General features: G+C 38.9%; 2 protein-coding genes across 2 annotated transcripts; one reads left to right on the top strand and one right to left on the bottom strand.

The window, feature by feature from the left end:
- Positions 1-8636: 8636 nt before the first annotated feature.
- Positions 8637-10705, top strand: LOC129768575 (cytochrome P450 6a2-like). Its single transcript, XM_055770311.1, has 2 exons — positions 8637-9744; positions 9801-10705. The coding sequence occupies exons 1-2, from the start codon at positions 8685-8687 to the stop codon at positions 10214-10216; spliced, it is 1476 nt and encodes a 491-aa protein (XP_055626286.1). The 5' UTR covers positions 8637-8684; the 3' UTR covers positions 10217-10705.
- Positions 10706-21386: 10681 nt separating this feature from the next.
- Positions 21387-23688, bottom strand: LOC129770612 (eukaryotic translation initiation factor 4 gamma 1-like). Its single transcript, XM_055773559.1, has 2 exons — positions 22227-23688; positions 21387-22163 (listed from the first exon to the last, which is right to left on the bottom strand). The coding sequence occupies exons 1-2, from the start codon at positions 23544-23546 to the stop codon at positions 21849-21851; spliced, it is 1635 nt and encodes a 544-aa protein (XP_055629534.1). The 5' UTR covers positions 23547-23688; the 3' UTR covers positions 21387-21848.
- Between the last annotated feature and the right edge of the window lie 699 nt (positions 23689-24387).

Raw genomic sequence — 24387 nt, forward strand, 5'->3', positions numbered from 1 at the left:
CTCGTGATCAACGACCGATTTCGTTCTGATTTCCATGCATACGTTGAGACATGTTGCCTCCTTGTTTTTTGAGCGAATTTCTTCAGAAAATCGCGCAAAGAAAATCGCACATAAAAAACACACAAAAACAGGTTTTACTGTATATAGTGAATACACGAATTGTTAATTTGAAAAGGTTACGTTACTCTAGGAATCATTAGTATCATCGAAGAAGATGCTTTATTTGCTTCTATTTCATACCTTCAAATCACAAACAGCCTTTAATAGATTTATTCCACTGACTTATTCATTTTCAACATTTGCAGCACCCAAAGAGACATTACCATTCGAATTTCGTCCCATCGATTCAACCTTGCAAATCGACACATCATCATTTCCCACCGTCCTTCCGTTTGGTGTGGTTTCGGTACCGGGTCCGTGTCTGCAAAGAGCCAACTCATATTTATGCTCACGTTCGCAAGGAACCAGTTCCCTATACCCTCCTGGGAGAAGTGTGTGTGTGATTCTTAGCACTATTTTAACTTCTCGGAGGCGAAGGAGCCAACAAGCAGCAAAGGAGTGAACTCGAGACTCCAGCAAAAGTTTGATTTCGTTTTTTTTTTCGCCTCTATCTCCCGCTCTGTCTCGTCTGTGGGGAAAAATTTATCAATAAATTATATCGAAGAAACGTGCTCATAATTATAATTTATCGGAATGTTATATATTTTCGCCCAATTTATTATGCACTTATGAAGATTCCGACTTTTTCGGAGTGCTCCTTTGCGCGTCAGGCTACTTTCCGCCGGTAGTGCCAGGCTAGGTTCGAGAAGGGGTGCATTTCCGCCGTACGGTCGCAGGAAAGGAAGCGCTTCGTGAAAGTATGTTGGGCGAAAAGTTTCCCTCAAAGGAAAGCTGGTGCGGATCGATGCAAGAAGAAAACGCTCCCGGTCGGGTTGTGAACCGCTGGCAGTTTGAATCGTGCCTGGCAGGGAATGGAGCCGTGAAAACTGTTCCCGGTGCAGACTGTTTTTCTGTTTATTCATTATTTATGGGTGGGGAATTTATGCATTTTTAATTAAATTTTTCGCTGAGTATGAATGAAGTAATTTTGAGTTTTTTTTTACTACGCGCAGTAATTAAAATACGACAGTCCAACGCGCGCGGGAGGAAGAAACTGTCAACCGTAAAACATCGCGAGCAGTTTCTGATCGACGGAGTTATTAAAAGTTTATATAATGGGGAATTTAACATCCACTCGGCGTAATTGGTAGCAAATATTCTACAATTCGGAAGGAGCCAAGAACGATGTGTTTTTCATTTTTGTTGCTAACAATCAACGTTGCTTTCTAATGGCATGAGTGGGTTCTGCTGAACGAAGAATTTGTTTCATATCTTTGATTCGCTTCAAAGAAATACAACAAAGACATGCGGCTCCTGCGAACCATAACCATCATTCTCAGCCTGCTCAAATTCCAGTGATCGCTCTGTATGACATTTTCAACTCGCTTGTTATGGCCTGCCTCAAACCAGACGCAAAAGCATTCCTGAAAGCCGGTTCATCATCCATATTTTGCAATTATATTTCATTTCATAATTATTTATCATTCTTTCATTCGAAGGGAAAGAATGCTGCCGCAACCTCTCGGCTGGAATTCAACGCTCGGTTGAAGAGATGCTTAACATGGTAAACCCGACAACGCTGGAGTTCTTTCTCGATAGCAGAATTGATTTATCACAAACAAGACAAACAAGCGCAAATCTAATTGTTTGCACCAATAAAGTTTGATTTCCTGGCTGCGTTATATTGGGGCTATTAGCATTGGAAGGTAGAGTTGGGTCGAGATTTCGTACCATTCGAGGCCAAACACGTGTTGGGGGCGATGTTCACATATGTTTGATTAACCACTTGCACAAAACTTTATCTACCGGGAGCCTTCCTCCGGGAAGCCGCTGGGGAAACGATACGGTGTCTCTGTCAGCATCCTGCATGTCGGTCTCGAGCATCTGCCCGAATGCTCGGTGGAAGGAAAGAAGGATTGAGGTGGGATACCGATGCTCGATGGGTTCGCACAAATCGATGGAAGTATAAATATTCATCGTGGTACGCATTTAAATTTATTCATCTACATGAAACGTACCACCGGCGGAATTGCGTTGGTTGTGGCTAAGGTAGTTTAAAATTGGCATTATTTCGATGCGAACGGTAGTTCGAAATAACGATTTCATCGAATGACATTATCAAACTTGTATTTATTATTTAGAAATGTTTTCCGAGAACGAAGTAATTTTTCCATACCTTTATTCAATCATAAATTTTCCATACCTTAATTGAACATTATTAAACAATATATTTTTCATTATTATTTATAGTTTTATGCCAGTGTGATGGACTTTTTTTTTCAAAAATGCCTTCCATGCCTAGAAGTAGAAAATTTTACCAGCACCTTTTTAATATCTCCCTTATTTTGGTGTTGGCCCATGCAAAAAAATGTAAAGACAGAAATAAGTGATGAGATACACTGGAACAAAAAGCGACTTGAAATGTTTTTTTTTTAAATTTATTCGATTATCGATTAATCACAGAGAAATTTTAATACGATTAATTGTGCGATGTTAGGCGTCGTGCACAAATTACGTAATGCTAAAAATCCGGATATTGGACCCCCTCCCTCCCAACGTAACGCAGTTTCCTATCTTTGATACACAGTAAGTAACGCAACATCGACACCCCACCCCCCACTTCTCGAGTTACTTAATTTATGCACGACGCTTTAGTAGATATTTTGGCTTTGAATCTATTTTGAACTGTTCATAATACCGTAAATTAAACTCATTCAATATTTCAAATCTAGGTCTAGAAAAAAAAAACAAAAAAAGAATCTGGAATCATGATTTATTAATTCTATCTATTTTTAATAACAAACTGTTGAAAAAATCAGATAGATAGATATTCCAACATCAACACGAAACTTTCGACATTACCTGGTTTTGTTGTATCGATGTTCATGTTCATGTACATTTGTACATAAAAGTCCTGATTGAAAATCGTCCTTCCTCAAAGTCGTACGACATGTTTCCGTCATCTAGCCTTAGATCCTTCTACTTTTTGACGTTGAACTACGTCTTTCAGGAAGGGTGCCAAATCAGAAAACAGGTCACGTTTTTATGAAATAAAGTCAACGTTAATAACTATTTTCACTGTGAACGAATTCTCATGATTTGTATAACAATCGAATCGGAAATTCTTTAAGATTTGTTTGATATGCTATTCATTACAATTCGTTAATCTCTAAACGGTTTAAATTCACGAAAACTGGAAGAACTTCCTTTTTTCCATACATTTGTTCTGCCGATTTGTGTGCTAGCCCTACCCGTATTTCGAATGCTTATAACTCGAACATTTTTTAACAGATCGGAAAGATGTTTGCATCAATTGATAGGTTATCATAATTAATATAATGTTATTTTTCATGAGATGAACAATTGAATAATAACTGTAAAATGTCAAGCGTTATCTAAACGCCCTAACTGCCAATGGTTGATTGGCCCGATTTACGGTGTCCCGAACACAGACTTCAAAATTAGTGTGCCTGCGGGAATCCGTTTTGCAAATACTCGCAAGTCGGGGGTATTTTTTTGGTGTTGAGTACTTTTGTACTTGCTTGTCGTTGTGCAGTCCGGAATATGTTTCCCTAAAACGTACTTTTAAACTTTAAATCGCCATTTCAGATACTAGAGGTGAATGAACATTCGCGGTTCGAGAACTACGTAAACATGAGATGTGCAGTAATTTCAGAAGGAAATGTAAAATACAATGATCGTTTGACAATTTTTTCGTTCACATATTTTGGTAGTCCCAGGCATCATATCAAACGTAGAAGGATGTTGATCAAATTCTCTTATAACGAAGAACATGATCTATTACAAAAAATTCGATGCATTTCAAAATAATATTCGAAGTGGAAAACAAGCGGATTGCATAATATAATTACGGTCGTGTTCTAGATACAACCCCTTACATTTTTTCTTTAGTTCATTTAATTTAGCTGAATACGAGAAGAAGCCATCATCATACACTTCTTCTTAAAAAATCGCAAATTGTTTGTTAAAAATATGTTTTCACCCGACAATGCTTTAGGTAATACAAGTGAACCTGTTTTTATGTGGTTTATTTTGTGCAATTTTTGGCAATTCGATCCAGTGCAATTAATAGGAAAACTTTTGAAGCTTCTCTATATTCTGTAAATAATAGTAGAATTTTGGTGTCGGCGTGATACAAAAACGTTATGTATTGTGACAAACAAATTTTCGAATGTAAGATTACGTCTTTTTCATAGTTCTAGGGGATACAAAATAAAAAACGAAAAATCTCGCATCGCGAATATCATCTAGTTTCGAGCGCTTATCGCTCAGGAGAACTTAAACTCAGAGTTATTCGTCTCTAGTTTTTCTTCAAAATTTCCAACGCCAATCCCACCCGTTATTGATTCATATAGATGCTATATATAGGCGGCGACTAGGCGAGAAGCGTTCAGTATGTTTGGAACCGTGAGGGAACTCAGAGGAGATGAAAAAAGCTGCCAATTATCCACCGGTGCACATGATCGCAATGAAGACGCTGGAGAAACACAACGGTTTGTTCAAACAAACGACATTGGGCTGGAAAAACAACGCAAAAATCGAATTTTTGTTCTTTGCATTTTTGGTAAGCTTATGCCCTCAGAAATGGTGTCCTAAAAGGATTTTTCGATATTTGATTTCCTTGAAAAGTTACAGCCAATAGTATGAGGTCACCTCAAAGGATATAATATTGTTGTATGAATTTTTAAACGCGTTTTTCTCGAAACCATGTTTTTTCAACTGGTGGTATCGATATCTTAGGATCTACTCGACCAATACGGCTAAAATTTTTTATCGGCATGTAAAAATGAATTATCTAAAGCGTTACATATCCGTTTTTCGATCTCATATTTTGGATTTTTTATGAACTTCTAAACAGCGGTTTTCCATGAAAAATAATTAATTTTTAACAAAAACGGCCGCCATTTTTGCAATTTTTCGAATTTTCAAAAACCCCTATGTAACGCTTTAGGTATTGTCCTAAAGTTTCAAAATATTCGTTGGAATTCGTTCTATGACACCCAGTTCCTTCAGAACCGATTCTACCAGTAAGGTACCGATTTTTAGATAGCATCTACGCATCCAGCTGTCAACAGCATAATAATTATTGTTCGGGCACTCATAAAATGGAAAATTCATCTTCAAATATACCTTAACACCTTCGTCGCCCAGAGCGATTCGGTCGAGTTTCTTGCAGGGCCCTGTCGGTGCGCTAGAGAAATAAGCGGGCAATAATAATATAAACTCGGATTCGATTCAGGACTACTTTTCTGTTGAATCCGAATGAAATCAACGGACTGCTGATTAGAAAACTTATAAAAATAAGCTTTCAGACAACTATACAATGTTGGAAATGATAATAAAAAATGAAATTCAACCGAACGTACTCGCTTTATATACTATACTAGCTGACTCGGCAAACTTCGTCCCGCCCAAAATTTGGTTTTTGTTTTCAATTCCTTCAAACATTCACGTTTTCTTACTATGAGCAAGTACATGGGTCCAATAGCAGAGATGTTCATTGATTGATCTTTTAATCGACCCCATTGAATTTACCTTTTACTATAAAATTCCTAGTATTTCTAACAAAACTCATCATTTTAATATCAGATTAGATTCAGACACAATTCTCGTTCAAGATTCTTCAACCACTTGCAAATAACATGTTTCTCCGTTACATGGAATAAATGTTTTATACAGAAAATATGATAGAATAAAGACAGCCCTAAATCGGACAATTCCTTCCTCGAGTTCTGCTCTTATCAACACATCCCGCGATCCTATTTTTTGGTATAGATAGAAGTAGATTAGAGGCGAATGAACTGCATAAGTTTAAAGCCTCTTAAAAACAAAGAAAGAAGAAGAAGATAGAAGTAGATATAGGAGTGCGTTTCATCACATTAAATTCCATTTCCAGTTTCGAACAAAGATCAATTTTGCTAGCGCAAACATCAAATGGACTAGCAGTACTTGTCACTATGTAATTGTAGAACATATGGAAATTTAATTTTCCGAATTTTCCATTTTTCCTCCAAAGTTTTCCGAAAATTTTCAATTGTCATGTTTGGAGGAGTGTCATACCATCATAGAAACATTTCTCATACCCAAAAACCCTCATATCCCAAATTGTGCTTGATTAGTTCTCGAGTTATGCAGAAGTTTGTGTTTCGTTTGTATGGCAGCCCCCCTTAGAGAGGTGGGAGGAGTGTATTCACCATAGAAACGATTCGTGCCCCGTAAAACCTTCACATGCCAAATTTGGCTCCATTTGCTTGATTAATTCTCGAGTTATGCATAAATTTGTGTTTCATTTCTATGGCAGCCCCCCCCTTATAGAGGGGGAGGGGTCTTAAACTCTCACGAAAACCTCCCCCGGCCCCAAAAACCCCAATTTTCATGTTGATCGGTTCAGTAGTTTCCGAGTCCATAAGAATCAGACAGACAGACAGAGAGACAGACAGAAATCCATTTTATACAAACAGGTCGGACTCGATCATATATAATCGTAATTTCACTTTCAACGTTAATTTTCGAATCCAATACATAATCGAATCACAAAAAAGCTATTTTTCTATTAATGTTTGACATTCATACATTAATGAAAAAATTGTTTTCTTGAGATTCGGTTATATATAGGATTTGAAAATAATTGTTGAAGAAAAATTGGCGACTATATATAATCGAGTACGACCTGTATATAGATTAAACAGTTTCAGAATGTGCCCCGTGAACGATGTCCGAATGTGCCCCACCATCATCCGAAGACAAATCATAATTTTACCTAATCAATAGACCTTTATTTCGTCGTTTTATGCACGTTTTTTCATTTCAAATTAGTTACTAACTGAGGTGGTGTACTTAAATTTCTAAATCGTTCACAAAGAAATTAGGGCAATACTTACAACTTTAAGCTCAAAAGTTTCGAAACGTGTATGAAAAAGGGCACTGTGTTATTTTCGTAATTAATAAACGACTAGGAGATGCCAAACCATATGACAGCTGTGGGTGGAAGGGCTGTTAACTTACTTATATTTTTAATTTGGTTGAAAATTGCACCACTTAATTTTTACAAGCGTTGTCCGAAACTGCCCCCCTTTCCCCTATTAATTATAGAGAGCTTTCCGAAATGTGTCAGTGAGTGGTAGACTCGTCTTTTCTGTTTTGGTAATTGCTTTCACATTATCCGATCACTGGTATGTACGACCTTAGAGATGGATAGTTTAATGATTTCTGTATTGATAAAACATAGTTTAATTGCTGAAATATCTTTTTTTCGCGTTGCTCTTAATTTTTAGTGATTTATTGCGTTATCCGCGATTTTTGTTATTCGAAGTGACTTTGCCGGACTATTGCGCGGACAATCGGGGTTCTATTGTATATCGTTATCTCTTTCAGTTTTATCCAAGCGTTTCCGATTAATTCATGCGTTCCGTCCAACGCAATCTGTTTTTCACATCGGGGAACCGCGGGTAATACGGACAGTGGGGGTAATATGGACAGGTGGTTGATTTGTATAGTTACATTTTGAATTTCCGATTCCTGTTAATGCGAACACCTTCTACATGTTATTCTATAACATTTAAGCCACCCTATGGCAATGAATACTGATCAAAAGTGGAAAAGGAAAACAAAAACCGAAAATCATACATGATTCCGCGTGAGGATGTAACTTTAGCTGCTTCGATATTAAGCATTTTGAGTGGTTTAATATCACAATGCAATTCGCTGATGGTTATTTTTCGGTTTGTGAGTTAACAGAGAAACGATATTTGGTATGTACGGAGAAGTAAATTCATTTTTGATAAACGATAAACGATAAAGTTCTCTGTCAGTATCCGATGGTCAATTTGTGTTTATTGGTCTACATGTCTTCCTCTAATTAAAAGAATTTTGTGTGTTGTGGAAATGGCTAATACTAAACCTATGTCAAATTGTTACAAATTCATAGATGTTCTGTATGAATAGGATTTGGGCAATTAGAACATAAAGCCATTAAACTAAACTCTAAATCTTTCGATCTGAGAAGCATATTTTGGAAGAAAAATGTACGTGAAGTGTTGACTATTTACAAGTTCGTAAAAAAATTCAAAGCATTAGGTGCATGCTCTGAGGAACACGGAGGGTGGTGTATGAATCTATATCTCATACTATAATGTTAGACCGTCTATATTCCATTATAACTCTATTGAACTCTAAAAGGAAAATAATATCTATTGGGTGAATTACAATTGCCAATTACCAATCAAACCATCAAAAAATTAAATTCATTATGTATTAACATAAATTTCTTAATGCGTCTGAACAACATTTATGCCAAATAATATTAGTTTATATTTTTATTTTGATGATTCAATTGAACAAATGATCACTAACTTCAAATTTCTGTATGCTTCTGCTTAATAATTCCACAATTAAACAATTCTTTGAGCTCCCAAATACTGATAACAGATTTACGCTTTTCAGATAATGACACTATTCAGTAAATCCGCCGTTATCATATGCATGAATTTACACAAAATGGACCAGTTTCAGCTTATCTCAAGCAGTTTGTGGTGAGACTTCGTTCGGTCTAGACGATTGTCACCATGGCCATAATTCATCTGGTGATTCTTCTCGTCACCCCGCTTATTTTGCTGATAGTGTACGTGAAACAGCGCTATTCGTATTGGGCCCGACAGAAAGTGCCTTTCATCGAGCCACGATTTCCGTACGGATCGTTTTATGATGGACGCAACAAAGCTCAAGCCGATATCTCCAGGACACAATATATCCAGATGAAGGACAAGGGACCGTTTCACGGATTGTATTTTCTCGTGCAACCTCTCATCACGGTCACCGATCTGGATTTGATCAAAACAGTAATGATTAGGGACTTCAACTATTTCCCCGATCGTGGTGTCTATCACAACGAGAAGCATGATCCACTCAGCGCCCATCTCTTTGCGATCGAGGGTAACAACTGGCGATCGATGCGGGCGCGTCTAACACCCACCTTTACATCAGGCAAGATGAAAATGATGTTTCCAACATTGGCAGCCGCTGGGAATGTCCTGTCTGCGTTCATGGTTCAGACAGTAGGCGAGGGCCGAGAGCTGGAGGTTAAGGAATACATGTCGCGCTTCACAATAGACGTGATCGGTAGCTGCGCATTTGGCATCGAATGCAACAGCTTCGAGGATCCGGACAGTGAGTTCCGGAAGTGTGGTAAGCTATTTTTCGACACACCAAGACACTCTCAGATGATTCGTCTCTTCCTGAGACTATTTCCGGAGGTGTGTCAGCGGCTAGGAATCAAATCGTTGAGAGACGAAGTGAGTCAGTTCTTTTCTGAGCTGGTGAGAGATACCGTGAACTACAGGGAGAAAAATTCCATCACACGGAAGGATTTCATGAGCCTGCTGATTGAGCTGAAAAATAGTGATGGGAAGATGACTATCGATGAGGTTGCGGCACAAGCGTTCATATTTTTTGCTGCCGGATTCGAGACGTCTTCGTCCAATCAAACATACTGTCTGTACGAGTTGGCCCTCAACGAGGAATGTCAGGAGAAGGCCAGAAAATGTGTCCAGGGTGCGATTGAAAAACACGGTGGACTGACGTACGATGCGGCGTGCGATATGCAGTATCTCGATCAGTGCATCAAAGGTATTTGTAATATTATTTAAATTCAACCTTTGTTAATTATGGAAACAATTTTCCAGAAACACTTCGATTGTATCCATCCGTACCGGTGCTAGAACGGAAAACGTTCCGTAATTATCAAATCCCGAACAGTAATGTCATAATTCCGAAAGGGATGAAGGTCCACATACCCGCGTTCGCAATTCATCGTGACGAACAATATTATCCCAATCCAGATTTGTTCGATCCGGACCGTTTTAGTTCGGAGGAAGTGGCCAAACGACATCTGTGTGCATTTCTACCATTCGGCGAAGGTCCCCGTGTCTGCATTGGGCTGCGTTTCGGAATGATGCAATCAAGGGTTGGGCTAGCGACCATTTTGAATAAATTTAAATTCAGCGTTTGTCCGAAAACCACCATCCCACTGGAGTACGCAGTAGATTCGGTTGTGTTACAACCGAAGGATGGTTTATGGTTGAAGGTGGAGCCATTGTAATGATAGGTTTATTTAAAAACATGTTGATTGTACCTTAATGATGAACATTAAAATATATCTCAATTTACAATAGAATGTTTTTATTCGCTCAAAATAATGCCTGCTGCTGCAAGACTGCTAAACCTTTATAAAAATTCTTTTGTACGCATATGAAATAAAAATAACGTCGTGAAATGATCAAGCCTAGTTGAAATTTTATAATGTTGACAAGACATTCATGAAACCATTTTAAATCGTTTACACAGAGTGAGCAAACAAAACAAAATTACATATATGGGTCCCGCAGAAAAAATAATGGATCATATCTATGATAAGCGGAAAGAACATCATATTTACTCTAGGCTTTGATGAAAAGCCCAACGAAAATATAGTCACGGTTAAAAATTAAGACTCTAACATGAAAAAACACTACGCTTGAACATTATTTGCAATACTTCTGGTAGACCGCTCATTTGTTACAATTGCCAAATATAATCCACAATTTCCACTGTTTACATTTAGTATTATTTTTCTAGAATACAGTCGACAAAAAAACTAGAGGAACAGAGTGCGAAGTCGTAAATTTTAAGTGATTTTGTGATTTGAATCAATAATAACCATACCAAACAATAGTTATAGAGCTAGAAACTGAACTTATAAATTCCATACAGATATAGCTAGAATTTTTGGAAAAAAAAACTTACAATTTATGATGTTCGCAAAGGTAGAGAACGAATTACTGCGATTCCTACGACGGAATCAACAAAAGTGGCGTGAGAAAAATACATTTACTTGCGAGACGCTATCATGAATAAAACCGACACAGCCTTTGCTATTACCAGACAATGCATCGCCATGTGTAACGGCATGAGAATGCATTGCGCTTGTGTGTCAGATTCAGTCCCACATATTGCTGGCTGTATTCGGTTGAATGGAAGTAGCGAGCGAAGTAGTAGCGATTTTCTGCTAGGGGGGCAAAACTTGAACATAAATTGTGATAAAGTTTTGGTGGAAATGCAGGAAAATTTATAGAAAAAGAAATTAGGTTAGGGTCAGTAGTCTTATAAGTCTTATAAGTTTTCAAATAACATCGAGTAATATTTTTCATTATGATTTTAACAATTTAATTTTTCCTTCGGGTTTGCCAATCTGCTAGGGAGTTAATTGCTTCACAAATACGGATGAAATATTATAAAATTTGTTTTGCGACCAGGCAAGGTTACCACTTTTGCATAAAACGATTGAATTTGAGTCGAACGGATTTAAGAATGCAAAAGTTAACTTTGATCGAACCATGGAATTCGATGAAATCGTTGCGCACTAAAAATACATTAGTTATGTTTTATATTACACCCATAATATTCACTAGAAATAATTTATATTGCAGAACAACGCTTGTCGGGTCAGTTAGTCATGTATAAGAAAACACCCCCATTCTTTTTGGTATATTTTTATTGGAATCCTGATTTAATTCAACACAGTTTAACGAATAGTGGTGCCGTGTCAGGTCCCCAAACGACAGCAATTCCATGAAAATAATTGAAGGAATACGAAATTATGTAGTTCAATACGTTTGTTTATCACTTCAGATATTATTTCAGAATGATCTATACGTTGCAATTTTTGAAATAAAGTTTTAGCAGAAAGTTTCTGTGGTGTAGAAAAAGCCGTGGTTTTGTAGAAACGACTGAAGATAGTTGAATTAAGATGCAATCTTCCTCTCACGAGCAGAGATGCCAATCTTCCTGATTTTTCAGAATTTCCCAGACTTTTTGACACTCGGTTTTGCCTGATTTACTGAAATGATACTGATTTTTATACTTTTTATTCCTTCACGAGAATACCCTGAGAATACCCTGAGTCAATAAATGGAAATCAAATCGTCAAATGTGGACTGTTTAGAAACTGACTGGAACCAAAAGCAAAATAGTTGAGGAGATCCGTTTATACTGATGAAAAGCACGATATCACTTCTAGGTGGATTAATTCGATTTTTTCATCATTCGTGATGAGTTCAGACCTAGGTTGAATAACATTATTGCTCTCGCGATCGATCAACCTCTACGTTTCATATATTACAAACCTGTCCATATTACCCCCACTACATGTCCATTATACCCGCATCGAATAAAAAAGTTGTACTTTTCGGTCTGTTTTAATTTTAGTAAAAAAACATTGAAAAACACTTTTTTGTAAAATATATGGCCAATTAGGTAGAACTTATATATGGATAGTTTAATGATTTGCGTATTGATAAAATATAGTTTTCATGCTAAAGTATCTTTTTTTTTCATGTTTGCACCTCATTTTAAGTCTTTTATTGCGTTATCCGCTGTATGCTGTTTGTTGTTGCCCAACAGCGCAAGCTGCGAGTAAAATCTAAAAAACATACCTGCTTATTTCGCTAAATTGTTTACTTGTTTTACTATCTTCAAAACTAAATAAATTTCCTATCTAATGGTATATTGTATAACATATATCGCAATAACGATTTTGCGCAATATGCATTTGAAATCCCCTGATTTTCCGTTACATTTTCCATAGAGTTAGAAATTAAAGACGTAGTCCTACGTAAAAAAAACAAACTAGAAGAGTTATAAACCCAAACTAGAGATACTTGCCGTTTCGATAACGTCAAAAATGCTCATCCTCGAATGGTGCAAAGCTCTGGCTCTATCAAATCCGGCCAATCTCTCGAGTTTTACACCCTCGCCCGCTCCGTTCTAGCGTGCCACGAAAGTCACATTCCAGCTCAAAAGTTAGTGGCGATGGTCGCAATAAGTTCAAACTGGCGGGATAAATAATGGACCGTAATCATTCTACGTCCAAATTTTCACTTCATCCAATGTGTTGAACGTAATCCTGGGAGTTGCCCTCCACTCTCCTTCCAAACTCACGCCGGAGGAGGATAAAAATAAACTCGAACGGGTTGAAGTCCTGCTCGAGAGGATTTCTTATCTCGCCCGAAGGTCCTCCCGGCCCCTCCTCGAACGAAGTCTATCTAGATCGCTGCAGGAGTGAGCCACACAAAAAAATATATACACCACACAGCAAATCCTTTCGCTCCAAAGCACTGTTAAGAGTCGTGTTGGGGAATCAAGTGTTGGCTATGCTAGGCGAAAGATTACATTTTTCGGGGCGCGAATGCTTGCGCTCGTTCGAACCCGTGTTGCGGCAGTCCACTTGGGGAAAAATAAACTGACAGAGGGATTTGGACCTCGGGCGAACACGAAACATCAGAGAGACGAGTGAGGAATCTCAAACATTCAATTAGAAAATTTGTTGCCAATCGCGGAGTGAAATACGAAGATAGATGGATCCCCGTCGTTTGTCAGAAACGGTTCCCGGAATAAATCGCCACAGAAAACGACTGCAACAGAAACCACCGCTTATAAAATGTGTAGTAGGCTATAAATATTGTGGCGCGGTATTGTATTTCAAAACAAGAATTAACCGGGCAAACGTATCGCCCCAGGCAAACGTAACGCCCCGGGCAGACGTATACCGTCCGACGCTCGCTAGAGCTCGGTCGGACATTGCTAAAGGATCGTATCCTATGTTTCAAACTAACCGGGCAATCAGTGGATCCCAGGTTTGCGTGCGAGACACCGCCGCTTCCGACGGCGGGTCGGCGGTGGACTCGGATTGCGTCATCTTGGCGGCATGGGCCGCCTCGATTCCTTATCCTCGCCAAATGGGGACTTCGTCCCCATTACATTGTCCTCAGAATAAATTTCGAAAAACGAGAACAAGAGAATAAATTTATAATAGAAATGTGAGGCACATGATGTTTTTCCCGCGCCAAATATTTCTAGCCTACTACACTTTTTCTAAGCGGTTGTTTCTGTTGCAGTTGTTTACTGTGGCGATTTATTCCGGTCACCGTTATATTTCACGACCGTTTTCCAACATTGATATTTATTACAGCAGGCCACCACATGGGTGTTTTGAACGAAATTTATTTGGTCGTGAGCGAAATTAAATTAAAAATGCACCATGCTCTCTTAACTTCTGCCAAAGTTACCAGCGTCGAGGGCCCACCGACGACACATTTCCTGTCGAAAACAATGGCTGCTCAATTCCGTCGGATTGAACCCGCTTGTGTCCGGATGTGCGACATAGATTCTAATTTCGCACAGCGCCGAACTGCTCGGAATAATGATAATAATAGAAGGCATACATTGAACAAATTACAATCGAACGAAATTGCGGAATCACGTCCCGCCTGGCATCGATTAATTTATGTGCCCCGGCCGGATCGAAGCTCCTCCGTGACGAGGAAGGATTTTTGCTTCCCAGCTCACGTCAACCGGTTACGTGCCCTCGGCGTGTGGATTTTGAACAGCACACACACACACACAGGAACATTCATTCGCATGCTGGGATACGATCAGCATTCAATACCTGCACAAAATCGATAAAATTGTTGCTTCCTACCTGTTCAAGGGCGTTCCGCACGGTGCTAAATTTCCCTCGAGTTGAAGGGTATTGTTAACCAAATATCCTTTGCCCCAATATGACACGCGTGCGGTGTGTAGATTGGTGATGTGCAAAACAGGATCGAATCGGATGCGAATCGGGCTAAGCGATTTTGGGTTTGTGAGGAACGTGAACCTGTGAGGCGATATCTTTTATCTGCAGGTACAAATAAATTCGGCATGTATTCATTTTTATGGTTTTTTTTTTGCTACATTTTATCAGAGATGACACTTCAACTGCACATTAACAGTATCATAAACACATAATATCGGAATGCAGGTACTTTTTTCAAATAAATCATAAAACACTGTTCAGTTTTTCCCCAAATCTCAAATCAATTTCCTATGTAACACGCATTTGAAAATCACCCCATTCTGGAATGATGCTACGGAAAATCGTCTTCGCTGTAATTTTTTTTAAGGATTATCGGTTTTGCAACTAGACGACACCATTATACGATTTTAAATATTGATCCATAATTTACTTTTTCCAGTAATATGGGTCACGTGAATGAGTCAACAGCATTAATATAATCATTTTCAGGAACGCAGTGCATTGCATCGTGCTTTAAATTTGGCTAAACGAACGAGTTATTAGTATTAGTATCCCATAAGCACTGCTCAGCGGGAGCTTCCCCAAAATGTAACAAAGACCCAGTCTCAAATCTTAGTTGCACAATTGCTGGGTATGCAGACAAGATCCGAAAGACACGGGAGCTGAGAGGTTGAATTCCGAGTCAGTCTTGATGGATTTTCTCAAATTAACTGTACTCACGCTATTCTATTTAATGCTAAAACTGGTATCTGAAACTATACCCAGCTATCAGTAAGAAGTTCACAATGGGCTCCGAAAGTTGAAGCAAACGCAGAGGAAGAAAACTTCAAGAATGTTGACATCTGGAACTTCAATCAGGTGCGCTGGTTTTGTATGGGAAAGAAAATAATTTTGCTTGCACTTGACCCAAACTCAAACAGAATCCTTCAAGCAATAGTAGAATTTGTTTTTCATGACGTTGAATAAAATTGGGTTAAAAGTACTAAGAGGGTTCATCATAAATATGACAAGATGCCTCAAAAATGTTTCAGAACCTGTGTTATTTACCCATGGAGGTGACCAATCGAATATTGAAGAACCATTCGGAATGATGAATCATCGGAGTAGCGGTCGTAGCATAACATTTTGAACCTTAAACGGTATGCTTGATTGGCCTGGAGTATTGAACAAAGAAATTTTTAATACTTTATAAGAGAAAGAAGAGAGAGAGTAAGAGAGCAGAAGAGAAGAAGAGAAGAGAGAGAGAGAGAGAAAGAGAAGAGAAGAGAAGAGAAGAGAAGGAGAAGAGAAGAGAAGAGAAGAGAGAGAAGTGAAGAGAAGAGAAGAGAAGAGAAGAGGAGAGAAGAGAAAGAGAAGAGAAGAGAAGAGAAGAGAAGAGAAGAGAAGAGAAGAGGAAGAGAAGAGAAGAGAAGAGAAGAAGAAAGAGAAGAGAAGAACGAAGAGAAGAGAAGAGAAGAGAAGAGAAGAGAAGAGAAGAGAAGAGAAGAGAGAAGAGAAGAGAAGAGAAGAGAAGAGAAGAGAAGAGAGAGGAGAAGAGAAGAGAAGAGAAGAGAAGAGAAGAGAGAGAAGAGAAGAGAAGAGAAGAGAAGAGAATGAGAGAAGAGAAGAGAAAGAAGAGAAGAGAAGAGAGAGAAGAGAAGAGAAGAGAAGAGAAGAGAAGAGAAGAGAAGAGAAGAGAAGAAAGAGAAGAGAAGAGAGAGAAGCAGAAGAGAAGGAAGAAGAGAAGAGGAAGAGAAGAGAAGAGAAGAGAAGAGAAGAGAAGAGAAGAGAGAGAAGAGAAGAGAAGAGAAGAGAAGAGAAGAGAAGAGAAGAGAAGAGAAGAGAAGAGAAGAGAAGAGAAGAGAGAGAGAGAAGAGAAGAGAAGAGAAGAGAAGAGAAGAGAGAAGAGAGAAGAGAGAGAGAAGAGAGAGAAGAGAAGAGAAGAGAAGAGAAGAGAAGAGAAGATGAGAGAAGAGAGAGAGAGAAGAGAAGAGAAGAGAAGAGAAGAGGACGAGAAGAGAGAAGAGAAGAGAAGAGAAGGAAGAGAAGAGAAGAGAAGAGAAGAGAAGAGAAGAAGAAGAGAAGAGAAGAGAAGAGAAGAGAAGAAGAGAGAAGAGAAGAGAAGAGAGAGAAGAGAAGAGAAGAGAAGAGAAGAGAAGAGAAGAGAAGAGGAAGAGAAGAGAAGAGAAGAGAAGAGAAGAGAAGAGAAGAGACGAAGTTTTGCAGAAATGTGAAAAAAGTTGATGGGTCTGAGCCTAGGGCACGGACGAGATCTAGCCATAGGACTGTGATTGTTTGTAGCAATTGCCTTTGAATTGAGTTTATTCATTGTTCAAAATCTTTGTTTTTTCTTTTTTGATACATCAAATGGAAGCCTTGGAAAAATAGTTTCCTGTATGAATTTGTATCCTTTAACGGGTTAGATGAGATAACGTGGTAGAATCCGGGACCACATTGTGTTCAAAAATGTACACAAAAATACCATTAAAGCCATTACTACCCTTTTCTTCTGTAAACGCTGCAATGGATGGGTTACACAACTAAAACACGTATCGTGTTTTGCTCCGAAAAAATCATACACTGTGTCTGATTGGATTGGAAAAAAATCTGTATTACGAGCTTCTACTCTCCTAGATGGAATTCCATATCCAACACCCCAGCTCGGAAAATGCCAACATCTCAATTGTTAGTTCACTTAAAAAACTGTTGAAGTGCCTTATATATGCCTTATATTAGCTTTCAGTGGAATTCGAGTACCTATATGGCACGAACACGGCAGTTGGTCTCCCTCGCGGGAGTGGCGCTTAAACCAACCACCTACCTGCGGAAAACCCTCCGGTCGCGACGAACTCGCGCGCTTTCCTGGCGTCGCGGGTTACAATGTGGATGAGATCTTTCGTTTTCCCAGTGTATAAAAACGGTGATAAACGTGAGATTGCCAACTATAGAGTAGTCGCTGCTTTGTGTGCTACGTCAAAGCTATTCGAACTTACTGTTTTGCACTTTCTCATGCAAAACTGTTTGAACTACGTTTCTGATACTCAACATGGATTTATGCCCAAAAGATCGGCCTGCACCAATCTGTTCACCTACACATCCTTCATCATTAAAACAATTGATGATCGGAAGCAGGTCGATGCTTTTTTTTTATAAATTCGTTTATTTTTACAGGCTCAGTTACAGAAGTTTAAGGGGGCGAAATCTTAAATATATTTTTAAAACTATATATATGAACAATTTTCTTAAATCTATGGTTAGTAATGTGGGAAACCGATTACTCGTGGTGGACTCGAGATTAAAAGGGTGACATTTTCTCAGGAAAAGGATGGGGTATAAGGAAATTATTACAATGTTGATAATCACACACATTCAATTCTTAAATCTATTCGTACATCTGTTGTGAATTTACATTTCATTCTCCTGTTTATAGCAAGCGGACCAATTACTCACAAAGGAAGAAATGGAGGGTATAAGGATATAAGGATAATCACACACGAACATCGATAGATTTAAGGAAAACATATATTTGGGACATGTAATCAAGGTCTAACCGAGCCAACACATCTCTCTGCCTTCCTCTAGCCCGAAGGGAGTTCTCTAAATTCGATCTGGCAACAAGATACACCTCACACGACCAAACAACGTGTTCGATGTCGTGGTAACCTCGGCCACAAACGCAGATATTGCTGCCGGCCAGATTGAAACGAAAGAGTAGCGCGTCTAACGAACAGTGATTCAGGTCGATGCTATCTATGCGAATTTTTCAGTATCTTTCGATAAACTCAATCATGAAATTTTGATAGCAAAACTCGAACGTCTCGATTGTTCTAGTACGCTAATCGGCTGGCTCAATTCCTATCTGGTTGCTGATACTATATCGGAACCATTCTCAGTCACATCAGGTGTTCCACAGGGTAGCCACATCGGACCCTTCTTGTTTTTGCTGTATCTAAATGATGTGAACCTTATACTTAAATGTTTGAAGCTCTCATACGCCGACGACTTCAAGGTATACTATGTAATAAAATGTCCAGATGACGCACTTTTTCTTCAACGAGAGTTTTCTCAACAATATTTTCTCCGAATGGTGCTCAACTAATCTGATGAGTCTGAATGCCGACAAATGCTCGGTCATTTCGATTGCTCGGAAACGATCCCCATATCTCTTCAATTATACCATCGCCAAAACGTCTCTGAAGCGTGAAATCGTGGTTAAGGATTTGGGTATTCTCCTCGATTCTAGTCTAACCTTCAGAGATCACGTGGGTTGTATAACCACCAAAGCCTCAAACTGTCTTGGCTTCATGTTTCGTGCAGCAAAACAATTTAGTGATGTTCACTGCCTGAAAGTTCTATATTGCTTGTTGGTTCGATCCTCACTGGAGTATGCCGCAGTTGTATGGGCACCATATTACCAAAACGGTATAGAGCAAGTGGAGGCAATCCAACGCTAATTTATTCGCTTTGCACTTAAACGACTGCCTTGGACCGGTCCTTTCGATCTACCACGATATCAGGATCGATGCCAGCTAATCGATCTGGATCTTCTTTCGAGCCGACGAAATGTTTCCAAGGCTTGCTTTGTATCTGACGTTCTACAATCGCACATCGATTGCCTTGCTTTGTTGAACAAGTTTGATTTGAGTAGGGTAGAAGTACCTATCATCGCAATAGTACCAATTATGGTAATACGAGTGAGTTTTTAGTTAGTTTAGAAAGTATATCTTATTCTTAAAGGCTCTAATACGATTTTTAAACATCAGAAATCTCTTCTTTGTCGATTCTGGTACTTGATTCCATGCGAAACATTGTTCTTTTGTTGAAAAATTTAATTTGAAAATAGTGTGTCCCATTGATGCTTGGTTCTTAGCACTTTGCTAAGGAATATGCTATCAACAGAATGAGATTTTTATGCTGTGAAGTGGCTGTTTTATGCAAACACAGTGTTGACGTATACATTACAACCTTCTTGATGTTGTGATTCGGCCAATTTATACGATTTTATCGAAATAAACATGTATTTTTGTATTATCATAATTGGTACAATTTCACATCTACGTGCCAATTCGCGCAATAACGAAAGATGCATGTTCCTATTATGGTTGTAGAAAATCACTGCAAAGCTGAAAAGCAGAGCTGCTATATGTTCCTTTTATGGTTGTACATTGTTATGTTCTGGTTGTTATGCTATCGTGGTTGTATCTCACTTTTTTACGCTGGGTAATTGCATATCATAGGGCGTTTTTGAACGCTCAGTAATGTAATGAAATAGCACCAAGCGTGTTCGACCGAAGCATATTTGTTTGATTCACTCTGTTGAAAATTAAATCTTAGGTGAATGGGTTAATACCCTTTGTTCAGATACTGAAGAGAAGCGAAAACATCATCACAACCCTCACGCCTTTGTGATTCTCTTGTCAACTAGCAGAGAGACCTAGCAATGAGGAGCCGGCAGTTATTTCACAACCGGGAGGCACATAACAACAGTCTAATCTAGAGATGAGCGGATATTTGGTATCCTGCCTATCCGGTCAATATTTGGTATCCGGCCGGATACCGGATATTAGAAAAAAAAAGCAATAATTTCGCATTAGCAGAAGATAATTCATAACCGGAACTTGTAATGCTTGTTAATTCGTTTTTGATTTGTAGTTAATTAAGTGTACCTTCTCTCAGATTATCATCCCGGAAGTTCTTAGTTTTTTTTTTAAATTTTGAATACAAATAATTGGTTGATGTTCTTTGCATATTCGGGTTATGTGGCACAAAATCTGTCTGGAAAGCCATGGTTATCGTAAGATAAAATCAATTAAGAGAATCTATCAAAGCAAAAATTGGGCAAAAATGAATAATAAATAATTAGTCTTGTACAGAATTTATTGAATTTTCAAAACTGCATTCTGATTTGGGAATAATCGTATTGTTGAAAAAGTATTCATTAGAAAAAGGGAAATTTTTCATTCTATCAAAACATTTTCCTGTAGTAAAATAACCTACAGGAGGGTTTTTGGAATCTAATGAATGCTGATGGATAAGGTTAATTGGATTTTCTATTGACTTGGTTAATAAAACACTGCGTTAATCTAAAAAATTTAAAAAAATAAAAAATCGATTTTTTTTCCATTATTGCTATCCACTACACCTACACACAAAAAGATAGAAGCATTCAAGTATCAAACTTCAAAACTTGAAGCTTCAAACGAAGCTTTAAAATGATGTATATCCCATCTTCATGCGTTGGGTTTTCACAACGTTCCAGCGTTTCTAGGATCACTTAACAACTTCGACTTCGCGCTCCGTTCCCATAATTTTTGTCGATTGTAAAATCAACGACATAGTATTGCATACTAGGAATAAGATTTAGAGTCATAGTTTTATTCAAAAATTATCATCGAAGTATTATTTGAATCCTATTAATACTTTTTTCCATGTGACACCGACTATTACCATAATAGGTACACTTATTACGAAACTCCAGGAACACTACTACCATAATGGGTACATGGAAGCGGCATTTTCAAACATATGTTTTATACAATTTAGTCAACTAATCATCAAAATATTAGTGAGAATCTACAAGAACAAAGTTCAAACTGCTAGAAAAAATATACTTTTGTATACTTTTAAACTAAAATAGAGTATTTATTCGCAAATTTCTGCAAGTTGGTGACATATCTCCTCTTTAACTGGGTCACTTAACCTATTCGTCGTCCAATTCTCCGTTCGCACGATTTTCTGCGAATTACTACATTCCGCACAAACTTCGGCCACAATGAACCAATAAGTAGCATGTGTCGTGTGTTCAATGATCGTTATATTATTTTTGACTTTAATTTGTCTCGTTCTATTATCAAGAAAAAGATTCGTGCAGTGCTCCGTTAGATTAGATTAGTATATTTAAATTAGAATAAGTTATATTGCTGATAAATGTAAGATGTATTGTATATTTGTTCTGTGTGCATCATTAGGATTCTAATAATCTGTTGATGCTAAAAGATGAGAAGGTTTTATGCCCATTTAAGAAAAAAGGCAACACAATGGGCTTTTCCTTCCTCCAATTAAAAAAGCCAAAAAAAAAATCGTCTTAATACCAACAATCAAAAAATAAACTTCCTTGAAAACAGTCCTGTTTTCTCAAAGCTTAGTCCAACACCTGACTCTTTCTTCCATTATAGAAACGTCTCTGATTGCCACCGGATCCACCATCAGAGCGTTTGTTTCCTCCGCCGTAACCTCCTCTGCCACCTCCACCACTCGCACTAGCTCCATCATTGTACGAGGAACCACTTCCACTGTGACCACCACCATAACCGCCGCCACTACCTCCTGATCCGAAGTAACTTGGCGGTGGCATACGCTGTTGCGCAAAATCATTGGATGACAATGATCCGCTATTATTGCCCCACCCCCTAAACATGGCAGCTGATCCAAGGCTCATAGCTTCCGCGGATTTATTCTGTGGAAATAGAAAAGCATAACTAATTATCTGGTAACGAATTCGTAAGAAGTCTCAACTTACGGATACATTCAATCTTTTGACATCGAAACTCGGTAACGGTCGAGCAGGTGGCCTCATAAAGCCATCATTCCTTGGGAAGCGCGATGAGTTCCTGGATGTACTTCCGCCATCCCCTCCGTAACTCCGTTCGCCTCCTTGACGACTGTACCCTCCGTGACCATGCTCCGGGAGCACAAAGTTTAGAATTCTATTTTTATTCTCCTCCATTTCGACCTCCTTCTGGATTTCATTCATCGTCTTCGGGGCGGCCTGTACTCTACGCGGTTGCCAGTTGTTTGCCCTCAGTTCGATGAGATCGATTATCAGGAAACGGATACGATTGCACACCCGAAGTGTGGATTTTCTGTCCGCGATTTCCTGTAAACGCAAGAAGCACTGTTTCATTCCTTGCGGTCCCTGGACGGGGTCCTTCTCCATTCGAGCACCTATTGTGGTTAGCAACTTGCAGAGACATTCGAGAGACTCTTCTTCCAACATGTCTTCGTCCAGCAAGATGTTGATACATCCGTACATGATTTTGCACGTAAGTTGCTCTTGTTTGTACAGCTCACCGATGAAGCGGACTGTACCTAAGGCTCGCCGTCGGATTTTAGTTTGCTTATCTTCCAAGGCGTACTGGAGCTCATCTTTCCCATCGATTTGATCCATCTCACCATTTGTCTTTGATTCCGCACTTGGGCTGCTGCTTTGCTTTGCCTCTGAGTGATGTTTTTTGAACTCAAGCTCACACTGAGTAATCAATTTTCGCTTGAAGTTCGTCCGCTGTCCATTGGTTCCGGCGCTGATTATTGTACCTAAAACGCTGCACATTTTGGCGTACGTATCAGTAAAGTTGGCTTCCCTTATCGCTTTCTCGAACAGAATTTTGATGCACCCATCTAAACGATCGTCGGTGTCAATGTCGAGGTTCTTCACCTGCTCTATGAGCACGCTGAAGTTATCCGGCGTCAGCTTATTCAACACACTGCGAAATTTTTTCAACAGTTCGTCTGTTTTCTTCGAAGCTTCGTCACATTCTCCCCTTCTTTTGAGGAACCTGGGTCTCCATGCGTTTTCCGATTCATGAAGTTTAACTTCCTCCGCCATACTGAGGTCAGCGATTTTTCCGTCCAAATCGTCCAGGCCGTCAAGATGGTGTCCGTTTTTCGTCGGCGTTCGCCGATCGTTCATCCTACGATCACCATAGTTGGAAGTGGGAACCACAGAGGCATTCCGATTGTACCCATTCCTACTCGGCGAAGGATTGGGATGCGGCGATCTCCAGACAGGTGATCTTGCCGATGACTCCCCGTTGTAAGTTGCTGAATACTTCGAATACATCAGTTGGTTTGTCGAAAATGCTTTTCGCGTTCCAAATTGTGCTCACAAACTGATTAGTTTTGATTTTCAGTTAACTGTTGGTAGGATAAAATAATGAACTAGTTGTTGGTGACACCACTGAAATGACCTTCTTATCGCCAGGTCCGTCAGCGAATGACTGAGGAGATGACTTGTAATTCGTAACTATTTATGGGCGATATCGATTATGTAAGCAGTCTGCCTGGTGATACCAGGTAGAGTAGCTCCCCTCGATTTTACATTAAGTTTTACGTGTCGTCTTCTCTACAAAAGAAGAACTGGAGCAGATTGGATACATGACAAGTGGGTATGATTCTGCCAAAGCTAAAATAACGATATCTTTGCCTGCATTTGCACATTCTGCTTTCACTGCTACATTCGTAATTCAGGACTTTCCAACTTGAGAGAGGGGAGAAGGACTTCGTGTCGACTACCTCAATCAATTTGGCCGGAATCATGCGATCATGATATGTGTTGTAACGGGTAATGAAACAAAAACTGAAGGATGGCTTGATTGTTTCAAACTGTTTTGGGAACACCAATATTTATAACAATTTTGAGAAAATTCTCCAACAAAATTATTGTGAGTTGTTATGAGTGGCATCAAAAATTTCGCGTTCATTTAAACGGTGGTCGTTCTCTTATGGCGGAATAAAGTCACATCTATGGATGTGAATACTTCAGTTTTACTGGTTTAGAGGTAATTCTCGCACAGTTCTCCAAAGATTCATTTTTCAGCTTTTATATCACAAATACATACTACTTAACACACACCAAATAGTTCGCTTGAACGTGCTTACAGGAAAGACTTGCGAGAGGGCTG

This window comes from Toxorhynchites rutilus, chromosome 2 (assembly GCF_029784135.1).
Source record: "Toxorhynchites rutilus septentrionalis strain SRP chromosome 2, ASM2978413v1, whole genome shotgun sequence".
NCBI classification, from domain to species: domain Eukaryota; kingdom Metazoa; phylum Arthropoda; class Insecta; order Diptera; family Culicidae; genus Toxorhynchites; species Toxorhynchites rutilus.

Coding starts and splice junctions, on each gene's coding strand:
- LOC129768575 (XM_055770311.1), top strand. CDS start 8,685: ATGGCCATAATTCATCTGGTGATTCTTCTCGTCACCCCGCTTATTTTG. Junction 9,745..9,800: donor TCTCGATCAGTGCATCAAAG/GTATTTGTAATA, acceptor ACAATTTTCCAG/AAACACTTCGATTGTATCCA.
- LOC129770612 (XM_055773559.1), bottom strand. CDS start 23,546: ATGTATTCGAAGTATTCAGCAACTTACAACGGGGAGTCATCGGCAAGA. Junction 22,164..22,226: donor TCAAAAGATTGAATGTATCC/GTAAGTTGAGAC, acceptor CTATTTCCACAG/AATAAATCCGCGGAAGCTAT.